Source organism: Kryptolebias marmoratus, linkage group LG14, assembly GCF_001649575.2.
Source record: "Kryptolebias marmoratus isolate JLee-2015 linkage group LG14, ASM164957v2, whole genome shotgun sequence".
NCBI lineage: Eukaryota > Metazoa > Chordata > Actinopteri > Cyprinodontiformes > Rivulidae > Kryptolebias > Kryptolebias marmoratus.
The window spans coordinates 20441531-20462698 of NC_051443.1; the positions used below are offsets into that span (position 1 = coordinate 20441531).

The 21168-nt window shown below is 37.0% G+C and overlaps 2 protein-coding genes across 5 annotated transcripts; both read left to right on the forward strand.

Moving 5' to 3' along the window:
- The first annotated feature begins 4385 nt into the window (after nucleotides 1-4385).
- LOC108232636 (putative helicase mov-10-B.1) lies at nucleotides 4386-14951 on the forward strand. The gene is made up of 22 exons (XM_037979336.1): nucleotides 4386-4447; nucleotides 5222-5406; nucleotides 5552-5645; nucleotides 5965-6112; nucleotides 6779-6995; nucleotides 7126-7212; nucleotides 7522-7684; nucleotides 7782-7930; nucleotides 8616-8783; nucleotides 8862-8977; nucleotides 9064-9260; nucleotides 9448-9551; nucleotides 10546-10643; nucleotides 10732-10830; nucleotides 10975-11080; nucleotides 11201-11315; nucleotides 11394-11585; nucleotides 12130-12198; nucleotides 12293-12418; nucleotides 12569-12657; nucleotides 12746-12844; nucleotides 12940-14951. Exons 2-22 carry the CDS (start codon nucleotides 5228-5230, stop codon nucleotides 12941-12943), a joined length of 2619 nt encoding a protein of 872 aa, XP_037835264.1. The 5' UTR covers nucleotides 4386-4447; nucleotides 5222-5227; the 3' UTR covers nucleotides 12944-14951.
- An 85-nt stretch (nucleotides 14952-15036) lies between these two features.
- Nucleotides 15037-20941, forward strand: LOC108232621 (syntaxin-2-like). Of its 4 annotated transcripts, XM_017410531.3 has the most exons (10): nucleotides 15081-15142; nucleotides 15308-15370; nucleotides 15451-15527; nucleotides 16336-16441; nucleotides 16907-16981; nucleotides 17352-17425; nucleotides 18099-18207; nucleotides 19389-19462; nucleotides 19605-19742; nucleotides 19846-20941. In XM_017410531.3, the coding sequence occupies exons 3-10, from the start codon at nucleotides 15474-15476 to the stop codon at nucleotides 20032-20034; spliced, it is 819 nt and encodes a 272-aa protein (XP_017266020.1). In that variant the 5' UTR covers nucleotides 15081-15142; nucleotides 15308-15370; nucleotides 15451-15473; the 3' UTR covers nucleotides 20035-20941. The 4 variants fall into 4 exon arrangements, with proteins under 4 accessions (XP_017266019.1, XP_017266020.1, XP_037835449.1 ...); XM_017410530.3 differs by lacking the exon at nucleotides 15308-15370 and having other exon boundaries at nucleotides 15037-15142; XM_017410535.3 differs by lacking the exon at nucleotides 15308-15370 and having other exon boundaries at nucleotides 15117-15142; nucleotides 15454-15527.
- Nucleotides 20942-21168: the final 227 nt, after the last annotated feature.

The following is a 21168-nucleotide window of genomic DNA, read 5'->3' on the forward strand; positions in this document are numbered from 1 at the left end:
TGGACCATAAAAATGTTCGAAAATTACTCATACATAAAGATCAGTGGACAAATATTAATATTCATTTTATGTTATGATTTTTTTTTTCTTGTCATGATGACAGGGGAGGCTCTGCCTCACCTGCCTCCCCTGACCGCACGTCCCTGCACAACCTTGTGTTTGACTCTGCAGACCAATATGTGTGTTAGTAAGTAAAGAAAACCTGGACAATAGAGGGCCTTAATGTTGTAGTTGATCCGTGTATAATAAATCAGTAAATCTGTGATGTATTTAATAGATTTGTAAAACATAAAACAGTATATAAATGTTAATGTGCATTTTAGAATCTGTAGAGGACTGTGTTTATAGATTCTTGTACTTTCTTATCAATAATCAACAACATTGACTGTTTTCTGTTTCCCTGCTAATATTTAAGCATCTCACAGTAAGCATTTCATTAAAAAGACAAACATATTTCTTCTAAAACCTGAAAACTTTGTGAAAGAATTTTGAAGGTCATAATTGGAAATAAGAAGTCAGTGCACAAGGTGGGTGAAATAAACACATCATAACACAAATCACACTGGACTACTCTATTCATCCCCAGTGAATCATATTTATCACTTGAAAACAAACCATGGATTTCCCATCGTGAGTAAAGCCTTAGGGAAGCTGGTTTAGCTCACTGTGACTCATTCGAACAGTGCGAATGTAACATTGAGCCCACACGCTGAACATTACATGATTACGATATGAGATTCAGCTTTTAATCATAAAACAAAGAACAATTAATATAAATTCTGCTGAACATAAATCCTCCCTGCTTAATAAAGCTGGTTAATGTGTAGGCTCCTAAATTCACCTATAGTTCTCGCTTCTGCGGAGCAAAATCACCTCCCACATTTTGTCTTCTGGTGAAATTTTTAAAATAGTACCACAAAATAAATAAATAAAAGCTCCAAATGCCAGGAGAGAAGGACAACTGCATTTCTGCACTATGCACTATGCACTATGCCTTTCTTAAAGGAATGCATATCGCCCGCTGCCTTCCCTGCCAGAGTTTTACACTAAGGTCATCTAATAATGAGAAGTGACAGACTTGTGTTGATGATGACTCTCACCACTACCACACCAAATTTGGCTTAAAATCTGTAAAACTGACTGAGATGTGGCCATGTTGGCTGTGGCAGCCTTTCCCAACAGACAAACATACACACACAGACACATGCAAAACCACTGTTGCCTGCCTATATTTTTGTGTAAACACTTCTGAAGTTAATACGGTCACTAATGTCCACATTTACTGATCCATATACAAGAGTAACACTTATCTTGGTTTTATGGATTCATATATTAGCAGGTGACATTCGTACCCTATCTATTTTCATTCTAGTCACCTCGGCTGTTCAAACTGCCACATACTACAGCTGGACTGAGCCCTGCTGGTTTCCTGCTGCTGCTTCACTGGGGACTCATCATCAGCGATGTAGGAAAATTGCTTCCCAGCTGCCTGCCTGCCCACTCCTGGGTGTACCAGTCTGTGAAATCACTGCTAAGCACTGCTGAGCCTGCCAGCAAGCATGCATTATTGATTTATATTGAAAACTGTTAACAAGAAAAAAAAAAATTGTGGGTTCATGCTGCTCCAACAGTAAATCATGGCATCAAAACTGTCAGGTGAGGTGCTTTTAAATATTTCTGGCTTTTAATAAAAAAAAAAGATATTTCCTTTTGTCTTTTGTGTTTATGTGATTGCTGATCCAGCATTCTCACTTTGGATTTCCTGTTTTATTATTTCTCTGTTATGGTTTTGCAATCTAAATACTTCTGCAAACTTTGTGCTGTTTTAGACATTCAGAAATCAAAACGTTCTGCTTATTCAGGAGACGGGTGCCATGACTTTTGGTTTTTGTAACTTACAATTTTTTTTTACCTTTATTTGCAAATATTTTCCTCATAGAAATCCTTTGAGATTTTTTCAGTTCCTTTAAATACATTGCTCTTTTTAAAAACCTGCTTCAGCATACTTGCTCTGTTTTGGTCTTCTTCTATTGCCACTTTTAGGTTTTAGTTACCATTCAGCAACTTTAGCAACTCTTTTTAGCTTTTAGCTAGACTTTGGATACTTTTGGCTACCCTTAGCTTACTTTTTGTTACTTTCAGCTCATGTATTTTGATACTCTTAGTGTTCTGCTACTTTTGGTTTTAGGTAGTGTTTTGCTACTTTTGGCTTTTAACTAGTGTTCTGCTTCTGTTTGCTTTAACAATTCCGTTTCAGCTTCTTCATCAAATTTCAGCATAACCATTCAGCCCTCAGCATTCATGTTGTATTTTTGCAGAAAATGTAATTTATCTAGTCTCAATGAAACTTAAATCACCACACACTTAAGTGATAAATGACTCTTCAAACACTGCAAAACTAGGCCATGTTAGATTCATTTTAAATATAAATAGGATAGGAAAATATTACAGAGTCATTCACTTTAAAATTTGGTAAAAAGTTACTTTAAATTTCAGCCTCTCTGTAAAGTGCAGTCATGTTACTCCATAACAGAACAGTTGGTAGAATTGTGGCAATAAGAGCCGGCTGCTACGTTTGAATTAGCTTTAAACACAACAGACTGCTAATTAGTGATTACAAGCTCATGATTATCTGCACAGGACACTTGCCAAACACAAAACAATTACCTGTGTCGTGCAGTCCAGGTGCTCCTCGGCAATTTATATGGTGACCAGCAATTTACAACCTATTGAGATTGTATTTACGTATTGTGTGTCTAGAAGGTTTCATTAGGAGCAAATTAAAATTAATTAATGAAAAACAAATTGCTCATAACAAAAATAACATGATGCAACTGAAACCTGTGAAATAAACCACCTCCTTATTAACTCCAAATGAATTTTCCAATAAATCTACAAAACCTGCATAAATTAGTTTTCTACAAAGTTCTGACTAAACACGTGAAAAAAAAAAAAAAAAAAAAAAACTGAATTAAATCAGAGATGGTTGAAGTGTTGAATACTTAAAAGTCAAAACACAGAGAGAAAGGCATCATTGGATCCACAAATTTTGAGGTTCAAGCTACCTCTAGTGGTCAAAATATTTACTTCTAAAGAAATACATTAAATTTAGATCATATTTAAAGTACAGACGAGCCGATAAATAGTTAAACTTTTATAATCACTGTACCTCTGAAAGTTAATGTTTCTCTTTTCTCAAACTTAAAAGCATTATTTTTAATGTATAAAATGCATTTAAAAAGGGCAACACAAAAAGGTAATGACTGCAGTGTTTACATCCACAGAGAGCTGCTCATGAATCTGTCTCTCATCAGATTCCCTCCATTACAAACAAAGGATACAGGGTGTGGCACCTGCAGGTTCAGTTAAAAACTTTCATCTTTAAGGTCCATGTGTAATGTTAATTGCACATGAGCTTTATTTATACCTTTTTTTCTCTAAAAAACAGCAGCAGAACATCTGGAATTATAACAGAAAATGAATCTTTCATATGTTGTTTTGCAAGTTGTGGTAATGTTCTGAAACATCCAAGTTTAGAGTCAAACAAGCTAAAATTTGTTGAAAATTTGACTTAGAAAAAATATTTAATGGCAAGATGGCCTTATTTTAAAAATAAAAGACAAAATTAAGGTTCAATATGTTATCTTAATACAGCATGTTACAGAAAATGGTATACTGTCAAAAATATTAAAACAACTAAATCCTGTGAGAAACAGAAGCCTCATGTTTATATATTTAAATTATTTTTGTATGATAACATGGTTTTCATGATTGCCAAACGAACAACTGCATGAGGCACAAAAATGGACCCCAAAAGATGTTGCCAATATTCCTCACACAAAGCAGAGTCATGCAGTCATGTGAAATTAAAGCTCCAGTATCTGTTTTACTACATTCTGAATAACCACCATCCCATCAACAATGGCCCCACTCTCAGAGCCCTTGTGGGGACACTAAATCAGCACGAATAATAACAGGCCACTGAAAACAGAAGCAGCTAAACGGAGCACATCGAAAAAGAATTGATTTAATTATTTCCACCTGTGCTTTTAAACAAGTGACATTTCAAAATGTTTCCGTGATACAGCTCAGCTCACTAAAATCCTGCCAAAAGGCCGACAATGATACACAAAATAAAAATAAAAATTGGTACTCTTGTCCCTAAAATACAACTTTATCTTTTCGTACAACACTTATCATTAGCTACATGCCACAGGTAGCATCATCTATGCTTGTTTTTTTTCAAAAGTCATTGATTTACAAATAAATAAATAAACAAATGCACTGAAAAGAAGCCAATCAAATATTGCATCCAGCTTCACTCGTGTGGAACATTCTAGAATAACGGACGAAACCTGCCTCACTGTTGCTAAGATACTTTCAAATTTAAACTTTCTGTTTTACAAAGAAAGCAGACAACTTTTAGGCTAGTTCACCCTCACAAAAAGTAAGTATACATGTGCTTGGTATAACATTTTATTGTGTATGTATCTGTTTAGATTACGGTTTAACTCTGGGTGTGTTGTTTTATATTAGCCTGCTCCATTTAGGTCGAAAGGCAAACAAGCTACCTAACAACTATGTTAGGTTAGAAAAAACAGTTTTTTTGACAAATACGTAGTTATGTTGTCTATAACTGTATTTCAGTGACAAGTAAATCATGAACTTGGCTAGATATTAAATTCAAGTTTACTCTTAATTTACAATATATTACCAACAGCTGTGTTAGTTAGCACCGCTTGATTTGATAACTGCTTAATCTGTTAATTATTTCTGACAATTATAGTAACATATGTGTAAGAGGTTACTGTCAGGTTTTACACTACTTACATTTAATATACAGTAACTGAAATTATATATACTGATGTCACAGTTTTAAATGATCAGAACTCACTTCTTAAATAAGACACTGAAGTTTAAATTAAATAGAAAAAGCTGAACATATTTCTTATAATACCATAATACGAGTGCTAAACTAGTGTTACATTACATCATTAGTTGTATTATTAAATAAATTAGTAAATAAAAATAAGTATTGGGTAGGTTTTATTGTTTATGCCACCGCACATGTGCATCCGTGTGACTGCAGCAAACTGATCAGCAGGATTTGATTTTTTTAAGACAACTTCCATATCTGAGAGATGCGCTTATTTTCAAAGGGTCTTTTATTACAAGTCACTTCATGTTCAATTCAGTGTATTTTTTTTTTTTCCTGGTTCAGAACAAAATGAGTCAAGATCACGATCAAACATTGAAGTCTGTAGCAAAAGCAGGAGTGAGAACCTCTGGTTGCCTTAAGATAGAAGAAATTGAATCCAGTGAAAGAAAGGTGACAATCCAGGCCCAGCAAAACATCCATGTCCGTCAGAAGTGGGCAAAGACTTTTCAAAAGTACAGGAAAGAAAGGTATCAGTCGGGCCCGGTGTTTCCTTATCACCTCCATTTAGCACCTCTAACACAATAATGGATGTGAACCTAATATTTGAAGTGTTTGTGTGGTAGTAAAATCTAAGCGGGATTTTTAGCAAGTCATCATGTTATCCATCTACAGGGCTTTCAAAATCTCTGAGAAACATCATGTCACAGTGACTTCACAACCTCCCGCAGACAAAGCAAAAATCAGCATCACTGTGAATGAAAACCAGGTGAGGCTATAAGAATAATATTTTAAAAAACAACAACAAAAAAAAACATCTGTAATCATTGTTCAACTTGTATAAAGGGTTAGTTTAATCATTTTCTGTACATCTGTTATCCTTAACAGGCTCAATATCTTTACATGATATTATCTGGAATAAACATTCACACCTTTCGTGTTTTTTTTTTTATTTTATTGTAACTAGAGAAGTTATTTTTCAGAACTGTTCTTAAACATCCAAAAAAAAAACAAAAAAATGTAAGAATTTCTTTTCACATTGTCAACATCAGACAGCAATTTACTGACATACGTTTTCTCTCCAACAGACAATTGTGCCATTCATCGTGGGGAATTCTGGTGTAGAAAAGGTTTATTTAAATTTTCAGGCTACTGAATTTGTGAAAAACATTTTCACTGTCAGAGACTTCGATGGAAACGTTATCAGATCTATCAAGAATTACTGTATTATCCCAGGTATGTTGGGCTTGGATACCAGTGACAAATATGTTCAATAATGGCCGTACATTTCCTTCTGCTGAACGATGCAGGAGGACAGTAATGTTTTTGTCCACGTTTCTGAGTGTGTGTGTGTGTGTGTGTGTTGTGCTAAAATGTGGTGTAGTTGTAGCTAAGAGTCAATGCACAAAATTTGTCTGTCAGACAGCAAAACATCTCATGAACCTCTGGACAGATTATAATGAAACGTTCAGATAGTAATAACTGGAAGCACACCTACAACTGATTAGCTTTTTGACTTAATTCAAGTTAAGATGGCTGCCACAGCTAATCAATATTAGCCAACACAAACTGGCTATAACTTGATCACGTTTGCAGATATTAAGTTAATGGTGGTGGTTGCTGAGAATCGTTGACAACACATACTTTGAGTGTGACAACTCACGATGTGTCAAGGTTTTAACCAAAATGGCTGCACCTCCATCATTTCTCAACATGAGATGATTTTAGTCTAAAACTGTAGCAGGAAAGGTGGTCGAGTCGAGGAACGCTAGGCCTTTGATTACATATAGATTCACAAGATGTAAGAACACATCAGGCCAGAAATCATCTGCTTTTTTTAACATCTTTCTTTTGTTTTTTTTTTTTTTGTTTTTTTTTGTTTTGTTTTGTTTTGTTTTTAAGGAGAAGTATTTTACTTGAACATTTATTTCATCTCCGACCAAGCCGGATTCTATGAGCAGCTACTGGTCTTTACATTTGAAAAAGCGTACTCAGATAAATTTGAAATCATGTGCCTCCTGGAGATCACACATCGGACATCTTGTGCTGAGACGAACCCTCCTGAAGGCACAAACTTGCTGCACAACTTACAGACTGTGAAGAGGGCAACTGCTCACGGGTAACCAATATCATCTTTTCTCTTTACACACACAGGAAAGGGTTTTTTTTTACTGGCAACTGCAACAAGCATTTAACTTGCTTCTCATATAAAAATTACACTACACCTTGTTTCTTTTCCGCTCCTGCAGACTTTCTCAAGTACTCCTGAAGAATGTTGTGCCCCTCAAGAAATACAAAGTGCCTGACAGCGTGAAAGACTCTGAAGAAACGGACAAGTATTTATTCATTCATTTATTTATGTTATCACAGTTTAATTGAAAAGCTAAATGTTAATATTTTCAGATTGGTTTAGTTCAAGCATTACAGATCTGTATTCACAATTATGGCTAATAGTTAATCAAAATGCTAAGTAGAAACAGTGAAGCATCATGTCTGTGTGAAGAAGGCCAGGTTATATAAAATATTGATCTAGATGGGTTAAATAAAGGCGAATTAAATACAGCTTCTGTTTGTTTTTGTGGACGAATGGTAAAATCTGATGATTCTGATGATTGTAGAAGTGATGACTGGGGTTTTGTTTTTAGGCTTCTGCAGCGGAAACCACTGAAATGGGACAACTACTCTTGGAGATTTCACCTGCTGCTTCATCTCGAGGAGCACCAAGTGACCACAGAGGTCGAGAAGTTCAACCAGGAAGACGTGCTCGTTGTCACACACAAAACCGAAAAGGACATTCTCATTGTGAAGGTGATGCGTCTCACAGAGACACTGATATATGTATATATAAAACTGACTCAAGCCTTTATGTTGACGACAAGAAAATAAAATCCTGGTTCCAAATCAGCTTTCAGATATCCCTTACAGCTACCCGTTGGTGCTGTCCGGGTGCCAGGTTCTGGTGACATCTTTAAACCGGTCTGAGCAAAAGGAAACTTACAAAGGCTGGGTCCAAGATATAGATGAGGATCAGGTCTACATTAAATTTGAAGAAATGTAAGAACAGACAGTGAATCTATTCTGACACTTTGCTTTTTTTTCTAGCAAATACTTCTTCCTAATTAAGTCTAAGTAGGTCATTTCTGTTTGCTGCAAAAATATTTGACAATACTGTCTGTGCCACAAAAGAGTTCTTTCAATGATTTATTTGTTGGGTTTTTTGAATTATCTTGACTTTTGTCGGTAAATATTTGATTTAAAAAAGCTATATACTCTAGCAAATAGTTTCAAATAATAATTTTTTTACTGAATTTGATCTTCAAAATCGAATCAAAGCAATGAATCTGAATGCTGCTTTAAAAGCAAAAAATGTTTAAATTCTTATAAATGGTAACATTTTTACAACCAAAATAAGGTTTACTTAAACCCAAAAGATGTGATGGAACAGTTATGGTAGTATCTCACTGGACTGTGACTGTTGGTAACTAGTTGTTGAACTACATTAAAGAGGGAGCCTCACTAACTAGTCTCCAACAGTCACAGCCCACTGAGTACTATCTTTAGGATGATTATTAGATCTCTTTGAGGGCTGGATCCACTTATCTTAGTACTTAAGAAGAGGAAAAGGTTTTTTTTCCTTTCTTTCTTTCCATTTTTTTTACTGTTTTTACACTTTTGTATTTCTAATGTATTCAGTTGTTTAGTTCATTGTAATATTTTAGTTTGTTGAATTTATTTGCAGGTTCCCAAAATATTTCAACAAGGCCGTGAGGTGCATTGTTAAGTTTATTTACAACCGCATCCCGCTACAGATGCAACACAGAGCAGTGGCACTGGTGAAGAAGCACAAACTGGAGGAGTTCCTGTTCCCTACTGAAAAGCACTGCTTTCGCCAGAAATGCCATACCAAGTCTGTTACCTCACTTCACCGTGTCAGCCTGCCTCACTGATTCATATCTAAATTAGCTCTTCTATAATGTGTCTGCAGATCTGTACCCAAGATATCAGTGCTGGACAACCCAGAGCAAAACAAAGCTATTCAACACATCGTAGCTTGCTCTGCAAAACCTGCCCCCTACCTAATTTTTGGCCCACCTGGCACAGGTACAGTCCACTTACCTGCACATGAAGGCCATCTTGTTTGGCATTCTCTGAACCACGTTTTTTTTCTTCTTTCTTTCTTGGGTCAGGCAAAACCGTAACGTTGGTGCAAGCCATGAAGCAGATCCTGAAAATTCACGTCTGCCACATCCTGGTTTGTGCTCCCTCCAACAGTGCAACCGACCACCTCTGTGAGAAGATTCTGGAAGGAAAAGTCGGCACAGACAAAGTGTATCGCCTGTACCCCTTAAGCTTCCCTGTGGCAAATATTCCTCAAAGTATACAGGTGGGGGGTGCCTTTATATCATATCAGTGGAGCCAAGCCATAATAATATCTGTTAGTGGGAATTTCAAATTTCTTAATAACAAAACAACATGCTGCTTCCTAAAATAAAATTAGTTTAAAGCAGTCCTACTTTATTCTGAGCTATGCACAGTCTGCTTGTGTCTAACTACTTTGTCCTCATCTACAGATGAACTGCAACCTGAACCAAATAACAAACGCACTAGAGATACCACCTAAAGTGAAACTGATGAGTTACAAGATCTTGGTCACCACCCTACAAACTGTGGGAAGGTATTTATAGCCAAACAGTGGTTAGTTGAAATAAAACATGCAGTAAAAAATGTTTATCTTTTGCATGTTCTAATACCAAATGCATATTTTGATGGACTGCAGCAGATCTAAATACAAAGACAGTATCCTGTATTCTAACACAAGGAGATGCTGAACTGCAGCCAGGCTTAGTTTGTCAGAGGCCATATACTTTTATTTTATGATTTATTACATTTGTTGTGTGTTTCTTATGATCCCGTTCTGCTTTGCATAATTTTGTATTTTACAGTTCTGTGTTAGGTTTTCTTAGGATCCTCTTTGGTTCTATTTTTCTTTGGTTAAATTTCTGTATTTTTCTTTTAGTTTTGTTTGTTTTTATGGTTTGTTTTAGCTACCCTTGCTTCTTGCTTTAAGTCCTGTGCTGCAAAGTTGGATTCATGTCTTGGAGAGGTAATTTCAAGTTCGGCTTTGGCTTTCCAGTATCATAACGTTTGCGTCATCTGTGGCAATTTACGCTAGAAACCTCACCTGCTCCATAGCATGACTGAGTTAGTTTTTTACTCTTTCAGAATAAATATAAACATAAAGAAGTTTTCAGATGCACTTTATTAATCAGTTCTTGATTTTTTTCTTCTTTTGTTTGGTTTTGTTGTGTCATCAGATTTAAATCTCAGTTTATCTGTTTGTTTTGTCTTCATCTTTCTGCTCTCTGCATTTGGCTCCATGTTTATCACACTTCTTGAAAGGCTGAAAAACAATATTTATCTCATGTACATAGTGAAAATTACATCATCTTTGTCCTCTGTTGTTGATGCTGGTATGATGAAATTTACAAATTACAAATTTACAACCTTTTTGAGCTTTTGTTGCCCCCAAAATTTGCAGCAATGGTAAAATTAGACCTCAAAAGTTTGTTTCATTACACTAGGGTGGAGAAATTGATGGTAAAGAATAAATGGAACATAAGATTTGTTATTAAAAATATGGAATGCACATGTGCTTCATCTCTTTTCAGACTTGTCACAGGAGGCATTCCCCATGGTCATTACTCTTACATCTTTGTGGATGAGGCAGGCCAGGCCACAGAATCAGAGTGTTTAATTCCAATATCAGGTGACGTTAAGACCATATTTTTCACACCCAATATTCAATATTTTGTTTAACATGCTGCCCTTCACTGTTCATGGGGTCTTCTTCATAGGTTTACTGAAAATACAAAAGTGCCAGGTCGTACTGGCTGGAGACCCGAAACAGTTGGGTCCCATTGTTACATCGATGGTAGCAGAGAAACATGGCTTGGGTGAGCACCAGGTGTTTTTAACAAACACTTGTTAACAATAAATGTTTGTTTGCAACAAACGTATAAACTAAGTTGAACAAGCAGACAAATCGGCTGTGTGCTGCACAAAATGACAAAGAGATTCAACTTTTTTGCTTGTTGCAGGTGTGTCCATGTTGGAGAGGCTGATGAGGGACATCAGTCTGTACAAGCCACACAAGATAAAAGGGTTTAACAGTCGCTTTGTCTCCAAATTGCGGATTAACTATAGGTTCGGTTACTGGCATAGTTTTCTTTGATACTTCATCACAATATTGCTTTTACGCCAGATCACATCTTATTTGAACTTCACTGCGGTGCGTGTTTAGTCTTTTCTCTCTCGCTCTCTCAGGTCCCATCCTGCTATTTTGAAAATTCCCAATCAGCTGTTTTATGACGGAGACCTTCGGCCTTGCGCTCATCTAGAGAAATGTTTGTACGAAACATGGGAATGTCTGCACAGGAAGGTAACGAGGACGCAGAGCGTATTTGGAGTCTTCAGTGGCTCTCCACCTGTATCCTTATCTGTTTTCTCTGGATTTCAGGATTTCCCTGTGATCTTCCACTGCGTGGCAGGCACTAAGGAACGTGACACCAGCTCCCCATCTCTTTACAACATGGCAGAAGTGGATGTATTGAAAGAATACCTGAAATCCCTCATCAAACACCTTCACAAACAGGGCGTGGACAGCGTTGAGCCACAAGAAATTGGCATCATTGCTCCGTACAGAAAACAAGTAATTATATCAACACAACTACACATTTAGACTTTGATACACAGCTACTTGTCCTTTATAAAATCAAAGTTTTGTCCACTATTAACAAGGCACATTGATATTAAGAAATATGGTAACAATAAATAATACAGAATGGCAAATACCTGGATTTTACAGGGTACTTACCCGGTATGTATATAATACATATTTGGTTTGTACTGGCAACTTACAATGTGCAAATCTGGTATATGGTGTATAATCTATAAGAACCAGTTAAGTACTCTGTAAAAACCAGGTATTTGACATTCTGTATTGTTACAATACCATGTCAGTACCTAGTACACACCTTTTAAGTACCAGGTATGTATCATGTAAGTTACAGTTACATAGCCTGTAAATACCAGGTAAGTACCCTGTAAGTACCTATTACATACCCTACAAATACTAGTATGCACTCTGTAAGTATCAGTATGTAGACTGTAAGTACCAGTGGGGTGTATTATTTATTGCTATAAAAAAAAACAAAAAAAAAAAACATTTTTTGCAATTATTTTTGTGGTGACAGGTAGAGAAGATCCAAAGGGCCCTACAGACAGACAGAGATCTCATCAAGGAAAATTTGGAGAACATCTTGGTATGAAGATAGAAAGCAATTTATTTGGTTTTAAAACATATTCTGAAAAAAATTTAACTTACTGAAATAAACTGTGCGTTTTGTCTTTCTGCAGGTTGGCACAGTAGAGGCGTTTCAGGGCAAAGAGTTCAATGTGATTCTGGTGTCCACAGTGCGCAGTAATCCCAAACTGACTGAACCCAATCAAAACATCACTTTAGGCTTCCTCAGTCATGCCAAGGTGAGAAATGTTTCATTCTCTCTCACTGTACATTTTTAAATAGATAGTTTCAAATGGCTGCAAATAGGTTAAATAGACTTTATTTGGGTGATTTCATTCCTGGAATAGTATTTAATATCTGACTGTTGACTGAAACTTAACCTTCTATAGAGGTTCAATGTGGCAATGACTCGAGCCAGATCTCTTCTGATTGTGGTGGGAGACCCGAGACTTTTGGAAACTGACTCTATGTGGAACAAGTGAGGCACTGAATTTTCACCAGATGTCGTCAGTGAGATTAGGTGAGCTCAGTCTGACATTTCTTATATTCTGTGTTTCTTATTTCAGGTTTGTCCATTACTGCTTAAAAGAAAGATCTTACCGGGGCATCAAACTTCCCGATGCAGAGGATGACACGCTGACAAAGGCACTTCTACCAAGCCCCTGGTAACGAGCACATTATCATATTCAAACCCTGAATTCATTACTGTTTTGTGATAATTGCCTTGATAATCAAGAGATGTTTCTGCTACACCCAACAGGTAAAAGTGACACAACAACATCTGTACTCTGCTGGAAGAATCAAAATAAATGCTCTCATAAGCATGTTTATTATCTCCTCCTTTGACTGCTTTTAAAGTAAAGTGAGCTCCTTCAGCATCTGCAGATGGGTGTGGATTATATTTGTTTGGGTAATATGTGTCACTTTGCATCATTCATACAAACTAATTCCCAGCACAAACTACACTGCCTGACCAAAATTCTTGTGCCATCAAGCATCTTTGTCATTAGTATTGGTGGTTTACATTGAGGGAAGAAACAATACTGCAAGTAAATGAAGATCATTTTGAGAAATCTTCCCACGTAGCACAGTTTTTCCTTTAAAAACATCAGGTGCTTAAAGATTCTCACATATCCAGACAATGTTGCACTTCGTTTTCTAAAATGTACTAATTTCCCATAAATGCACAGTTTAATTCCATCATCCATTATGCAGTAATTCCAAAAAAGAAAAAGAAAAAATACTTCTTTTAAAAAGTATGAAACTTACACAAAATACTTATGATAATTTGGAAGAATGTATGTAAAGGTTAGAGCAAGGGGTACGCTATTAAAACTGATTACTAGCACCATTTTAAAAAAGGACAGGGAGTGCAATAGAACATTCTCTGTGGGTATTAAGTGTTGTTGATTTGCATATGAAATAGCTTATACTATATTCAGCATCGGGTGCTCCATGTACCTGCATCACAAAATGAGTTTGGCATAATCAGATCCAAAAAATGTAAATCCCAAATGACATACATCACAGAGCTGCACAGAAACTTGTTTTGTTAAATCTAATTTTACATATGATGACATGGAAAATAGTCAGAAGCATAACTAGGTAAGTTTTTCTGAGAGTATGTGTGAATCTATAAGGCAGAGTCATTAATAATGTGACTTGTCAAAGTGAGATGAGAAAAATTGTTAACCCTTTCAAAGGTTTGTTTGACCAAAAGTTGTGCAACTAGAGGCAGAAGCAGCTAAATTATTTAGCTGACCTATAAAACTAATACAAAAAGACAGTTTTGCCTGCACTGCTTCTTGAGAAGCTCCACATATAACAGGGGGATGGCTCCACAAATGCCTGGATTATTGATTATCTGACAGGCGGACCACAGTTTGGAGACTGAAGAGTTATGTGTCTGAAAGGGTGGTCAGCAGCACAGAAGTACTGCAGGAAGCTATACTTTTATCATTTTCTTCACTCTGCACACCCCAGACATTCAGTCCAACTTAGAGTCCTGTCAGCTGCAGAAATACTCACATGACTCTTCAGCTGTCAGCCGTGGTGATGGATGGCAGGAGAGCAGGGAACTGGTGGATGGCTCTGTAGCATGGAACAATCTCATCATCTTGAAGGTGGTCAAGAAAAAAAGGAGAAAGGCCAAACAGTGTTTTTCTTTCTATCTGGGAGAAAAAATGGAGTTGGCTGTTGAATGTCCAGGTACCTAGGTGTTAATCGTGACAACAACCTGTACAATCAAAACCACCTCGAACAACAATGAATTCAATCAAATGGTGAGGATATTTATAAGGGACAGAGCAGACTGTAGTTTTAGAAAAAGTTTGGCTTTTTTCAATCTTGCATACTCTGTTATGGTGACTGAGCTGGAGCCTTTTTTGAGGAAAGAAGATGATTGCACAAACCCTTCAAGATAGCAGACATATATAGTAGACATATATGGTCCTCAGTTTATTCAGCAAAATACACATGGGCAATGTAATTTTTAATTTGGAGGTAAAATAAACATCAGTTCTACATATTAAAAATATTCAACTTTTATGTCCCTCCTGGGATCACGTAGAGATGATGACGAGATTTTACAGTCCTCTGATTGGTCAGTCAAGCGCAACGCGTTACCATAGTGATATATACTAAATTGCGGGAACCATGAAAAGCCTAAATTCAGGTAAAAAAAAAAAAAAGCGCTTTTTACTCGCGTCTGTTGGTTGTAGACCATTTATTCTTTTGTCCATTATTGTTTTATGAGTATAGTGATAAATTATTGCGCGGCTTTTCTTTTTTTTTTTTAGTCTGTTCCGCGAGGCCCTGCTGTAGCTGTAGTTTGAACGCAGCAGCAGGTGGCCGGGCTCATTGTTTGCTCAGCTTCGACGGTGACGCGCCTGCGTGACCGCCCTTTGTAACAGGTGCGCTCGGTGACGTCACCCCACAGGAGGACACAGAGCAGACTGCTGGAGGTGAGGTCGAGCCCTGCCCGAAATAACGAAAGTAACAGTATTATTATTTGTAGAGTGCTGTTGTTGTTGTTGTTTGGATGCAACGCACCGCACAGGATACATAGGCTTTAAATATTTTAAAACTTCGTATCAACAAACGTCTACGCTTTGCTCGTTTTACCTCAGGTAGCACTTCGTCAGTTCAAAGCTTTTACTCGGAAACGACCTTTATCTACATTAACACTAAAAGTGAGCATGTAGAGTATTTATCTGGAAGAGCAGGTGCAGTTTGAAAGCAGAGTAATGAATTGTTTCTCTTCTACCCGCAGCAGCTGGATAATATAATAATAATATGACGCATTCATCAGCAGAGAGCGCAGTCAACATGGAGGAGTTTTTCAAAACGGTAAAACTCGTGGGGTGTTGTCCTCACAGGCTGTACGTACCTGTCTCAAACTGGCAGCGTGGTCCAGGTGATATTATCTATATCACCGGAAGATAACCAGTTAAAAACAAATTAACATGTTGGATCTTTTCTGTGAAAACAAAATGGGAACATCTTTAATTACAGTTAAACTGGCCTCTTGTTTTTGTTTTCTTATGTGGTTTATGATGCCATGAACAGGGTCATTAGACTGAGTATGAAAAAAAAAATCAAATTGAAGGCCTATAATTCCTTTTTTTAAGGTTTAAATTAAGGTTCCCTGTTGAATAAGAAAGGATGGAGTATATCTGTTTGGTCAGACCTTGTAATTTATGTCAAACTGATGTGTTAAGGATGACTCTCAGCTACTACCACATCAAGTTTTAGCTCAGGATCTGTAAAACTGACTGAGTTATAGCTGTTTTTGTGTTGCTACTGTCCATCAGCTGTCGTAGGCATTGTGAAGTGAAGCGACTCCAAAAGTTGATCAGTTGTATTTGTATGTCCAGTGATTACTTTCTAAAAGTTTCATCAAAATCTGTCAACTGGTTTATGAGATTGCTTGCTAACGCTAGCAACTAATGAATTCACACAAAGACACCACCAAAAACAAAATCGCTTTTTGGTGGCGGGCTGTAACAAAGGTACAAATCTCGTGCCATTTCGCCTCAGATCCTATTTTTCTCACAACAAACGCACCGTGGATGCACCGTCAGCTCAGGGTTTCTGCTGGCTGTTTATTTCCACACTTTCGTGTCATGTGAGTTCATATTAGTGTATGTTTGTGTAGGTGGGCGAGGTGAGAAGCCTCATAGAGAAAATCTCCAGTCGAGCAGAGGAGGTGGAGAGGAGACAATGCGCCATCCTCTCCTCTTCAAACCAGGACAAGGACAAGGGTAAGATCTGCTCGAAGGTTATTCAGGTTACCTGTGTGACCTAGGATGTGCAAAAACTGGATTTCCTTTCCGTTATGCTCATGCTTTTAAAACATTTGTCAGTTCTTTAGGGATGCACAAAACAAACACAACAGCAGAAGCAGTAAAAGAAAGCTTAACAACCCTTGACAAATACGTGGAACTGTTTATAGAAGCTTGTGTTTTATGGTGCGAAGCGTGCATGTGATTATGAAAAGTCCTAGCTGAGCAGTTACATTTGACCAACATGTTTTGTGTCATAATTTAAGTAACAAAACTAATACTAGTAGGAACTCTGTCATATTAGAAAATCTGGGCTAAGCTTGAATCTGTCATTTGGTCATGTGGCAACAATAAATTGAAGCCTTTTGGTGCCACATGAAACTTCCATTCGAATAACTAAACTTGCCTCTTCTCTAAAGGTGACCTTAACCTTTTTGTTTTCAGAAAACAAAGATAAGCTGGAGCTGCTGAACAACGAGACCAGAAAAAACGCTGACATGGTCAGGGCCAAGTTAAAATGTAGGTGGAGCAAACTTTTTTTTAAAATTTTGTTTACAAATGCTTTGACAAGGTGGAGCATGCAAGGCCTTCACTGTTTGCTTCAAAGGCCTGTGCTGTGCAAGAGTGAAGCACATCAGACTTCCTCAAACATTGCTTGTGCAGTCAGGAGCTTGTAATACATGATTTGATTAGCAAATACATGAATGAGGAAACATACAGAATTCTGCTGCTAGTCATCAGCTGTTTAAAAAAATCACAATAAATACGAATCTCAGACCATTTTGCCCCAAACTGTGAATACTGTAGTGACTTTCAACATGAGATTTTTCTTTTAGTTGCTTGATAATTTGCTTGCATTTATATCAGATCTGTTTTTGTGCATTTTCAGCAATGCAGAAAAACTTGCCAGCAGATGAGAACAGTGCTAGTCCCTCAGTAATCCATCGTATTCAGAAGAATCAGGTCTGTATCTGTGCTTTTATTTTCCGCATTAATAGTTGTCTAATAGAAGCATTCAGTCTGTATCATCTGACAAATTTACTCTTATTGCTTCATACATGTCGTATGACATTTGCGCTTTCATCTGGGCTAAAAAGATTCCACATCAGCTGTCATATATCTAGAACACCCGTCTTCTAGAGCAGGGGTCTTTAACTACTGGGCCAAGGATTGGTACTGCACCATGGATCATTTGATACCAAGCTGCACATAAATAATAGTGTTTCTTTTAAACAGGAACTAATTTAGTTCCTATGTTTAATAACTGAGGTGATTATCAGGGAAGTGGCTCTTACCATTATAAGTTCCTTTTTTTTAACCAGTGCATGTGACCCATCTCAAGTTACAACTAGTTATTTCACTGGTCTTTGCCTTTCAAACCACATCAACCATGGATTACACAAACAAAGTTCTTGTAATGTAGAAAGCAGCAGAGCCACAGCGGAAAGAAATTCTGCAGTTTCAGTATTCAGCCATCACACATGCAGTCCACCCCCAGTGCTGCTGTGAAGCTGCAGTGAAGCTGCTGTGAAGCTGCGTAACTGTGCCGTCTCTACAGGATTGATGTTTAAATGGATTGATTTTTATCCTTTCCTCAATAATCTGATTTGAAATTCTGCTGACTGCCTTCCACCAGCACTCACACCTGACTCGCTTGTTTGCTGAGGTCATGAGGGGTCACCATAAGGCCCAAGTCTCCTTCCGAGAAAAATGCAAAGCGAAAATTCAGAGACAGCTGGAGATCGGTGAGTTGCTGAAAACGGCTTTAAACAAATCATAAGCACTTGTTCTTCCTGATTATCCTATCAGTGGTGTCTGAATGAACTTTTGTCTTGTAGCAACATATTAAATCACCACAGTAATCATATTTAAACCATAAATGAAAATAGATAACATTTAGTTCTGTAGAGGCTGAGATGTTGCTTTTGTACTACAGATGTTTAGATAATCAGCAGGTCAGAGAAGAACTGTATCTGCTTTACTTTATTTCTCACTAACACTAAAAAGTCCTTCCAAGAGGTAGCTGACATCTTGAATATACTTGATGTTTTGCATGTTGTCTCATGTGGGATGTCTTAAATTAAGACTGAGTATACATTTTCACAGCAGCGCTTTAACCATCTGCATCAAAATTAGTGGAAGCCTGGATTCTCTCACACCCTCCTAATGTCCCCCTCACAGCATGCAGCACAGACCCCCACTCATCTGGAAAATTCCATCGTGAGCGCAGTGTTATACATATCATGAGAGGGGAATGGGAGCATACAGACGGGGAAGAGAAAGTAAAGTCACTTATCAAGGCGTCAGAAACGATAATTTAAGAATAAATGTATGACTTAGTTCTGAAGAAGGTTGAAGTTAAAGCGCAGAGGGGATCGGACTTCTGTCCCATGAGCTTCACACTGCAGAGTTTATTCAATTATTTAAATCCAGTCGGAACACTCACTTTTTTTTTTTTTTTGCATTTGCTTTTAACTCAAGTTCAGATGTTAGTTATTTCACCTAGCCATAGCTCTGCATTAGTTTTAGTTTTTTCTGTTATTTAAATCTGATAATATAACACTACACACATTAATCCTAAAATCCTGCCTGTTATTTTTAAAGATATCCTGTCTATTATGTGAACCCTGAGGTGTTGTTGTGTGTAATGTGTACACAGTGGTTTTGTTATGGGTAGAGTCATGCTTGTCCTACTGCAGTCGAGCTGTAATCCCGCCATCTTGTGGCGAACATCCGGTATTACACATAATTTTGAACTCCACAAAATAAAGCTTTTACTTTCTCATAATTGGCCATCTGTCAGTAAAATGGCTCTGTCACAGCCTCTTCAAATTTATATTTTATTTATCTTGTTTCAAATCATTCAACTGAACCTAATGATGACTTTGAGATTATTTCAGATGGTAAACTTAGTTCTTTCTTTTAGTGGATAAAATGCCAACAGATGAAGAGTTGGAGGAGATGCTGCAAAGGGACAATCTTGCAATCTTCATATCTGATGTTAGTAAGCTTTCTGATTTGCACTAAGAACTATAATCTATGATCAGTTGCATCAACACATTTTACAATAGTTTGTATAGAACCAAAAGATGCTTAAAATGTAAAATAATGCTTTGTTTTTTTTAAATGCACATCTGTAAAGATTAACTCTGACACCCACATTTCAAGTCAAGCTCTGACTGAGATTGAAAGTCGTCACCAGGACATCGTCAGCCTCGAATGCAGCATCAATGAGATGCATGAAATATTTGTGGACACTGCCATGCTGCTGGAAATTCAGGTAATATCTTTTCCATATGGAAGAGTTTCATGAGTACAGGTGTAAAATATTTACCTCTTGAGTCACGATCTAACTTGTGTCAATTCTGTTTTCTTTCCACCAGGGGGAGTTGATCAACAACATAGAAAAGAATGTCACAAGCGCTGCGGAGTATGTCGTTAAATCAAAAGAAGAAACCAATAAAGCAGTTTCTTACAAGAAAAACCCTTACAAGATAGTGTCTCTCCCAAACTTTTTTAAGCCCTTCAAGAGACAATCCAGTCTGAAAACTACAAGTAATGAAACCACCTGAATTAAAACCATGACTGAACTCCTGGACCTGGAAGAACACTGATCTATATCAAAGCCTGGGCTGTTTGGGGAACTTTTCTATCCAATAAATGTTGCCTGCCACCTTTATGAACTTATTTTAGAAGGATGTTGATAAACCTGTTGTTTTTACCTTGAGCAGAAAATGGGAATTTGAGGGTGCTGCAGAGAAGCCTTACGTTATGGCTAGCTAACACTGATTGTTTAAAGGACAGTTGCTGCCAGATGAAAGGAAAATACTGGCTCACAATCAAAATTTATCCAGAGTTTAGGATTTCTACATTGCAAAGTTGGTATTTTTGTCTTTAGATGTTGATTTACTCTGTTAACCAGCAGATGGCACTGTGGCATCAGTTTAGAAGCAACATAATCACTATTGTATCTTTTCTCAGTACTGTTTTGTTTTTTGTCTACAATATTGTGCTGTTTTAACCATTAAAATGTAATATTACATGGTATTAAACTAAAGAGACTTGTCTAACCACGTCAATGTCAAATTAAATATTTTGTTTGTTACCCTACATTTTTATGCTGAGTGGGGTCACAAAATAATTTGCCTCTTGAGATCCCAAGCTTTTGTTTGGTTTGCGTAGCTGTTTGGTATCTCCCTTTGAGTAACTGAACATTTCTTAATTCTTGAGTACTTTCATACTCACCAGTAATTCTTGTTACAGTCATTTTTGTATTGGCTAAAGTTGATTAGCTGTGTCAGCCATCTTGAACTGGGTTGGCTTTGAAAGTTAACCAGTTGTAGATGTACATCAGTGATTACTTTCTGAAAGTTTTATTAAAATCTGTCATGTGGCTCATTAAATATTTTCTTAAAAGGCATGCAGAGTTGACTAATATTAATGGCAAAATTAAATTTAAAAAAAAAAAAAGCAGATTTTGCATGACCGGTTAGTGTGTTTGGGGGTGACACTTTGCTACTTAGCTACTCAAGACATTTCTGAATTTGTTACAGTCCTGTAGCTGTGGTGGGCTTCTGGATGTGAGTGACTCCAAAAGTTTATTAGTTGTAGACATACGTCCAATATATGGATCATCTGTGGTTGACTTTCTATTTTTCATCCATATTTTGTCACTTGTCTACAAGAACATAATTTGGGTGTTACTT